The following is a 9,194-nucleotide window of genomic DNA, read 5'->3' as shown; positions in this document are numbered from 1 at the left end:
AGGATGATAGAAGTATTATATCATTAGTTCGCACTTGGCAGTGAGTTTGGCTGCTGAGAACGTATTTCATCTCGGGTGCCCCACGACTCGATACAAGAAATTCGGGTACCTAAATCACATAATTTTTCAGATTTAGTCATGGACTGAATTTTCTGTTGGGTATATGGTTTATATGAAGCTCATGGAGGTGTATGGGGTGTGGAGATAAGGTTGCGTAGAAGAAATGCGTCAAAAACAAAGATTGACGGTTCGCCCGATCGGGCCCGCAACGGAACTTGGCAGCAGCTGATTTGAAGCCTCACTCGATGCATCGGGCCTACTCGTCCGATCGGGCAGCATCATCGATTACAACGCGGGAAAGAATCACACGTTCGGTCATAAAGCAATCTTGGAGTTTGGCATTAAGTGCCCGATCGGGCGCGGGTTGCCCAACCCGATCGGGCGCGGGTGCTTTTGTGCGGTTTTCGATTCCGAAAATGCGTTTTTCCAAGGAGGAGTATAAATAGATGCCCTAATACGTCTTTTATTATATTATTCATCATTATTCACATATTAGAGAGAGAGTAGCTATAGAGAGAGTTCTTGAGCGCTTTTGTAATCTTTCTTGAACGTTCATCGGTTCCTAGTGCATATTCGTGGTTTTTCTCCAAGTTCTTGGGTTTCCACGTAAAAGTTCTTGTGTGTTCTTTCTTGCTTTGTTATTTGTTGTTCTGGTATTGTTTGCTATTATTTCTAGATTGATAGTCAATATAACTTACCCTTTCAGCCAGCGGCGGATCCAAAATATGTATTAAGTGGGGTCAAAATAAAATTACTACTTTTTAGAGGGTTCAAACAATCAAATTAATCATAATATTTACAAAATTCTCAAATTATATAAGGAAAACATCCAAAATTTTCATATTTAAGTGGGGTCAACTGACCCCACTAAGGCCAACATACCTTCGCCCCTGCTTTCAGCTACACGCAAGACCGGAGTATGCGAATATGAACAACCCAAATTACAATTGTTATGGACACACACAGTATGGTAAGGAGGAGAGAGATAATCTTGTATGGGGTAAAGTAAGGAAAAGTACATTTTTTTTAAGGTAAGATGAAGTCCCTTGCAAGGAATGGGGGGAATTGGAGAGCCCTTTTTGCAAGGGATGAGACTCGACCCCGTGACCTCTGGAATCAGAGGTGATGTTAATACCACTATGCTATCACCTGCTGCTCAATTAAGGAAAAGTGCATGAGAAAGAGTAACGTTATGTGGGTAAACCATGGAAAAATAATAATATACAACATCTTACTTTACTTCAAAACAAAAGGAAAACGAGATGAAGTGGGTGAGTTAAAATCAAATAATAATAATAATAATAATAATAATAATAATAATAATAATAATAATATATTGTCAGAATTAAAAAAAGTAGAAGTCTAACCATAAAAAAAGAATTAAGGAAGTATGTATTTATAGTTTTATTACTTTCCTTTTAAGTATATAGCATACATGGTTTCATGATAAAAAAATTTGTTTATCGAATGTTCCACTTTTTCAAGGTGAAGAGAAGAAATTCTAGTTAGATAATGTCCTACAAACGATCATGCAACATTTAAGATCGATTTTATAATTAACATAGTGTCATAGAACTAACTTTTGCTTAATACTTCATCAGATAGCTATAAAGTTTAGGTAGAAGATGCTTATAACTTGTTTGCTTGATTATGTTTGATCTTGTTGTTAAATACTTCCTTCGTCACATAATAATCGATATAGTTTGACCTACACATAGTTTATGGGTTTTATTTAATTTCTTATTTTATTATTGGTAGTTGGTATTGTGGTATGTCTTTTAAATTATAATCAGTCGATGTGGGGCCTTAACTTTTAAAAAGATGAGCGCAAAAATGTGTTTCTTTATTACCGTTGGGGCCTTTTATGAGAGAGATAAATAAGTATAACATTAATAGCACCTTATCATTTTAAGGAGTGTATCAAGTAATATGGACGCACATATATGAAAAGCTTCAATAAATATTTGGTTAAATATTTCCTACACCTATGACTTAGACTCTTAGGCTCTGTTTGGTTGGGTGAAAGACATTTTTAGTGTAAAATAATTTTCATGGAAAACAATTTAAAATGTAAAACATAATTCAAAAATTAGTTTTCCGTTGTTTGGTTCTATAAAAGAAAAATGATGAAAGGAAAATGAAAAAGAAAGTAAAGAGGCAGTGAAAGAAGTGTCGAAAACATTTTTCCCTTCCTTTTGAAGGGAGAATGGTTTTCCATAATTAGAAGAGCAATTTTACTTTGAGAAAAAATAATTTTACACTTATTTGCAACCAAAACCGAAAAGAGAAGAAAAAAGTTTTATAAGAAAATATTATATGTCCTGTCAAACGGAGAATAGGTTTGATGGGACTATGGGAGTCTTGGTTTTGAGTATGAACATCAGATTTTTGGTAGATATTTGAGTCAGATAAGCGATAATATGCTGGACGAATGTCTTGTGAGTTGTGACTTGAGGGCCTGTTCTCCCCAGCTTATTTTCAGTTCAGTTCAGTTCAGTTCAGTTCAGTTCAGTTCAGTTCAGTTCAATTCAGCTCAGTTCAGTTCAGTTCAGTTCAGTTCAGTTCAAGTTCGTTCAGTTCGCTCATTCTTTATAACCATTTTGTTAAATATTATTTATGTTGGTATAATTTATTTTACTAATTACTCTTATTCTTATTATTATTTAAATATATATTATTACTATTTAGTATTATTATTATTGTTGTTGTTTCTATATATTATTTTTTTATTATAGCTTTACTCATTTATTACTATTATTATTAGGAGAGAACATGGTTTAAGTCAAAGCACAAATAAACCCACTTTTTTTAGCCCATAAACCAATCAAATCGCGTCAAGACGGTTTATGATGTAATTTTTGCGGTCCAACCCAATCATTATTTTTATTACTAAATATTTTTATATTATTAAATTTAATTATTAAAATAGTAATATTAATTTACTTATTCGATATTATTGTTATTATATATCATCATCAAATATTAATATATTAATAAAAATAATATAAATAATTATTATTAATTATCATTATTATCATTAATTATTATTATTATTATTAATTTATGATTATTAATATTATTTATTTATAACTATCATTCAAAAATATCCAAAATACTATTATTATTATTATTCATTATTACTTATCATTATAATTATTATTTAATATTCATATTATTCTTGTTTAAAATATTATTTATATGTTTATTACATTCAGTTTATTTCAATTTAATTTAATTCAATTCAATCCAATTCAATTCAGTTCAGTTCAGTTCAGTTCAGTTCAGTTCAGCTCTGATAAGTTCAGTTCAGTTCAGATCAGTTCAGTTCAGTTCAGTTCAGCTGTTTTATGCCGAAGAGAACAGGCCCTGAGTCTTGGTAACAACTAGCCTTCATATGCACGCGATGCATGCGTTAATTTCAAAATTTGTTATTCTATTAGATACTCCATTCGTATTTTATTTATGATTAAACTTAAATGTGAAAAATTCAACAGTTAGATGAATTTAGATATATTAATTCGCTAATGTAAAAAAATAAAAAGGTTGTGAGTGATTGTTAACATTATTTTTTGTGAATGAATATTGAACAAAAAGAACAAAAATAATGAGTTGGTTTAACTGAATTAAAGAGTATCAAAGGTAGTGAATGTTCAGACTTTTCATGTGCACGTTATGTATGCCATCTTTTTTTATAAGGTATAAATATTTTGTCCATTTAATTTTGGAAAAATTGTCAAGAATAAGTTAACCTTTGCGTTGACCGCTTTTGACGAGTCAACCTTCATTTATTCCAGTAGCAAGTAAAGCTTGTACATGAATTATCTTTTAACGAGTTTTTTTACTTATAACCTGAACAAACCCCTACAATTTTGTTCAGTTTTAAGTTTCTCACGGAACTTTTATAAAATTCAAGCAGTGCAAATATGTTCTAGAGAACAATTTAATGAGTTCTAGAATACACACCTGTTAAAACTGAACAAAATTGTAGGGGTTGTTTAGGTCATAAATAAAAAACTTGTTAAAAGCTAATTCATGTACAAGCTTTACTTGCTACTGGAATAAATGAAGGTTGACTTGTTAAAAGCGGTCAACGCAAAAGTTGACTTATTCTTGACAATTTTTACTTTAATTTTTGATTGAAGTATCTGATGCATATACCATTTTAAACTTGTTTTAAATGGCAAGTTCGAATGAGAATTTTTAAATGATTTGCTTTTGTAATTTTTTTCATTCTATTAATTAGATCATTAAGGGTATTTTAGGCATTTCAAAAAAGGACACCACACCTCCTCCTTTGTCTTATATAATAGAGAACTGTTTGGCTCAAACCAAACTCTGACCAAGACTTTATTTTCTTATGCTTCCATAGCCTCCATTACTCCACCACCGTTTCCGACTTCTAAAATCCCCACTCAAACTTTTAAAAAAAACTCTCACCAACAAACAAATAATTTGATTAGTATATGATTTCAATTCACTCCAGAAATAAGCAAATTCAAATAAACAAATGATTTCAATTTCAATGCAAACCTTATCTCTACCATCTGCATCCACCATTAATCCATCATCACAACTTTCTCTCTCCAGACCACCCCTCTCACAAAGAGTCTACATTCCCTCTCACATCTACAAACACCCAACTGCAATTCTCCTCGAACTTTGCACCTCCATTAAAGAACTACACCAAATTATCCCTCATATATACAAACATAACTTATACCATGAACACCTCTTTCAAACCAAGCTCGTTAGTCTCTTCTGCAAATTCCAATCTTTGGATGAGGCGGCTCGAGTATTCGACCCAATTGAGGATAAGATTGATGCTCTATACCATACTATGTTAAAAGGGTATGCTCTGAATTCTTGCATTGATGATGGGTTTTCATTCTTTTGTAGGATGAAGTGTGATGGTGTTGAGCCTATTGTGTATAATTTTACGTATTTGTTGAAATTGTGTGGTGATCATTCGGATATTCGGCGAGGAAGGGAGATTCAGGGGCACTTGATTGTTAGTGGGTTTGGGTTGAATTTGTTTGCAATGACTGGAATTATGAATATGTATGCTAAATGTAGGGAGGTTTCGGATGCGTATAAGATGTTTGATAGAATGCCTGAGAAAGATGTGGCTTCTTGGAATGCACTTATTGCTGGTTATGCTCAAAATGGGTATGCTAAGATTGCTTTGGAATTGTTTGTGAGAATGCAGGAGGAAGGACAGAGGCCTGATTGGATTACTGTGATAACAGTTTTGCCTGCTCTGGCTGATATGGGATATCTAGTTGTGGGAAAATCTGTTCATGCTTATGTGATAAGGGCCGGTTTCGAGACTTATGTGAATGTTTTAACTGCATTGGTTGATATGTATGCGAAATGTAGAGCAGTGGGGACTGCTAGGTTGATGTTTGATTCCATGGAATCTAAGACTGTTGTTACTTGGAATTCCATGATTGATGGGTATGTTCAAAGTGGGAATCCTCAAGAAGCAATGACACTTTTCGAGAAAATGTTGGAAGAAGGAATTGAACCAAGTGATGTGTCGATCATGGAAGCTTTACATGCATGCTCTGATTTGGGAGATATTGAGAAGGGTATGGTTGTTCATAAAATGTCTGATCAACTGGGGTTTGGCTCTAATGTTTCTATTACAAATTCCTTGATATCCATGTATTCAAAATGTAACAAAGTTGACAATGCAGTGGAATTGTTTGACAACTTAAAAAATAAGACTAGAGTATCCTGGAATGCCATGATCATTGGTTTCGCTCAAAATGGTTGTGTGAATGAGGCTTTGAATTATTTTAGTGAGATGCAATTAAGAGGTATTAAACTGGACTCATTCACCTTGGTGAGTGTGATTCCTGCTTTAGCTGAGTTATCCATTTTACGCCAAGCAAAATGGATCCACGGACTTGCAATTAGAACTTGCTTGGACACAAATGTATTTGTAAAGACTGCTCTTGTTGACATGTATGCAAAGTGTGGAGCAATTGAGACCGCGAGAAGGCTTTTTGATGACATGGATGAAAGGCATGTGACAACTTGGAATGTCATGATAGATGCATATGGTACACATGGACTTGGAGAAGCAGCACTCAAACTTTTCTCTGAAATGCAGAATGGTCCTATCCAACCAAATGAGGTGACATTTCTGTGCATAATATCAGCTTGCAGTCACTCAGGTCTGGTTGGAGATGGGAAATATTACTTTGGAATGATGAAGGAAGAATATAGTTTGGAGCCTGCAATGGATCACTATGGAGCTATGGTAGACCTTTTAGGTCGAGCTGGTCTTCTTGATGAGGCTTGGGACTTCATCCAGAACATGCCTATAGAGCCTGGTGTTAGCATATATGGAGCAATGTTGGGAGCTTGCAAGATCCATAAGAACCTTGAGCTAGGAGAAAAAGCAGCTAATAGACTGTTTGATCTAGATCCAGATGATGGTGGTTACCATGTACTGCTGGCTAATATATATTCTGCAGCATCAATGTGGGATAAAGTAGCTGAGGTGCGATCAATGATGGATAAGAAGGGGCTCCGTAAGACCCCTGGCTGTAGTTTAGTGGAGCTAAGAAATGAGTTTCACACTTTCCATTCTGGCAGTACAATGCATCCGCAATCACGAGAGATTTATGCTTATCTGGATAAACTTCTTAAAAGTATAAAATCCATTGGTTATGTTCCTGATACCAATTCTATACATGATGTAGAAGATGATGTTCAGGAGCGACTGTTAAGTAGCCATAGTGAGAAACTAGCCATTGCATTTGGGCTTATTAATACAAGTCATGGTGTACCTATACACATTCGCAAAAACCTCCGCGTTTGCGGTGATTGCCACAATGCTACCAAGTACATTTCACTCGTGACAGGCCGAGAAATTATAGTGCGGGATATGCACAGATTCCATCATTTCAAGGATGGGATCTGCTCTTGTGGTGATTACTGGTGATAAGTTTTCACTCTGAGGAGCTAAAATATTTAGACGTTATGGTGCGAAGCCATCTGAGGTCTTTGACATCTTGACATCTCATGCACACCTACCTTTTGTTGTATCTATATTATCTGTTTTCTCTAGGAGTATCCGGAGTTGCTTCTCTGGGTAAAATACTATACCACCAGCAACAATTTGAAGCATACTTATTAGACAGAATGGAATTATTTAGGAATTATTTAGGATCACAAGCTGATGATATTTGTGTTTTTATCATGTGATATATATATTGTGTCTGATCAAGGGATGTAGTGGAAGGTCTACAAGGGTGTGTTCCTTTGTATTAACATATTCTGTAGAGCCTTGATTGCGTTATTGGCGCAGTAGGTGCAGGTCCATGTGTCAGGCGCACATAAGCGCTCCTGACACGGTTTACCCAATCGGTGTTGTGCACATGTAAATGCGTGTTTAAAAGAAAAAAAAAAAAGAAACTTGCGTCTTACACAGGGTGTGCAATAGGCGCAAGACTCCGTATGAGTCACAAGTCGACATGTTAGGCGCACATTGGCGCGTTTGATGCTGTGTGGCCAATGTGATGGACGCACATGGCACACTGACCTCCGCGTTTGGCGCATTTGCCATCTTTTTTATTAAACGCGTCTGTATGCGTGTTTTTATTTCGCCTACGCGGGATGAACGCATATTACATTTGACTACCGCACTGTAAAAGGTTTTGTATTGAAAATTGTTTTGAAGTCGGCAACAATTCTTTAAAGTAAGAATCATAAACCTAATTGGATATGGGGAAATCGTAGGGACAAATCAGAGGATACAACACAGTCTGGAACTATGTTGCCGGTTGCTGGTCTTTACTAAATATCGATTCATGTCAATGTTTATGCAAAATAATAACCAAATAATGTTTTAAGCATCCTAAAGATAATTAGTCTAAGTTGGTTCAGGAAACACATAAAAAAACTATTTTTTAGTGATATGTTATTATGCAATCAATATGACAGGGAACCTAACAGGTTGTCCAAAGTAAATCGATTAATGTTAGAACAGTTCTTTAGGTATTTAATTAACAAAAATAACACGTGGGTGATAAAAGCAATAAACCAGGACAATCATGTAATATTCATAGAATAATCAGGCGGACATATAATAATGTATAAAAATCAATAAAAAGAAATTTAAAAGATTTAGAATATACAGTAGAACGATTTATATTACAAATCTCCATCATGAAAGAAAACAGTTAGTAACTTCAATATAAAAATAAAGAATTTATTTAAGGACTCTCGGGATTATATTGTGGCTTGGTTCTACGAGATTGACAACCTTCAGGACGAGCAATCGTGAAGCCTGAAAATTTGAATGTATGAAACCATGTAGGTTAGATGTATTTGTGTCTGAAAGTATGAGTTTTTGTAGGGAGGTTATGTGTTCCTTAGAGAGGTTTGTAAGGTATCCGTCGAGTGTTATGTGAAAAATCTGTTCTCAAATATGTACGGAAATCGATCCTATATATATATACGGAAAACGGCGTTGCACCTCCTGCGCCAGCTGCGTATGGCGCCGGATGACGTGTTAAGCGCATGTCGCGACATGTCCATTAAAAAGCGTACACGTGGCACACGTTTTGAAAAAGATAAGAAAGAAACTCCGTGGAGAATCCCAAGTTTTAATTTTATTTCATTAATAACTAATCTTAATTATTAAACTAAAAGTGATCCAAATTTAGTAATTAAAAATCACTAAGCTAATTTTAAGTATTCGTTTAATAATTTATGATTAATAAAGTGTATAAATCAAATTACTAAAATCTTGTAGTCATCCTTGCAAGAAATTTGGGTGTAAGACTTAATGTTTTCAACAAAATTCTGATGTCCCTTTGTTTAAGTTCATGAGCCTAAACCAGCAAAAGAAACTCAAAATGAGAAAATGAGCCCAACTTCAACCAAACATCACTATACAAAAATAAAAGAAAAAGAGGAACACCATCTTCCTCCTTTGTCAATGGCATGCAAGACCAGAACTCCCAAACCATGAATTTCTTCATCTTTGCGACCCAACACCACAACACCACCGTATAACCGCCCTCTGCCGCCCTTCTCCGACGTGAACCGCTACCACTCTGCCGGTTTAGTACCCCATCCAGCTTCTCCTCCCCTTACGTGAATGTGAGCAGTGAAGGAGA

The 9,194-nt window shown here is 34.9% G+C and overlaps 1 protein-coding gene across 1 annotated transcript; it reads left to right on the top strand.

The window, feature by feature from the left end:
- Positions 1 to 4,415: 4,415 nt before the first annotated feature.
- On the top strand, positions 4,416 to 7,345 carry LOC104907412 (pentatricopeptide repeat-containing protein At1g11290, chloroplastic). The gene has a single exon (XM_010696338.4). The coding sequence runs from the start codon at positions 4,568 to 4,570 to the stop codon at positions 7,010 to 7,012; it is 2,445 nt and encodes an 814-aa protein (XP_010694640.2). The 5' UTR covers positions 4,416 to 4,567; the 3' UTR covers positions 7,013 to 7,345.
- Positions 7,346 to 9,194: the final 1,849 nt, after the last annotated feature.

Source organism: Beta vulgaris, chromosome 4 (genome assembly GCF_026745355.1).
Source record: "Beta vulgaris subsp. vulgaris cultivar EL10 chromosome 4, EL10.2, whole genome shotgun sequence".
Classification (NCBI taxonomy): Eukaryota; Viridiplantae; Streptophyta; class Magnoliopsida; order Caryophyllales; family Amaranthaceae; genus Beta; species Beta vulgaris.
This window is presented reverse-complemented; position numbering and strand designations above follow the sequence as displayed.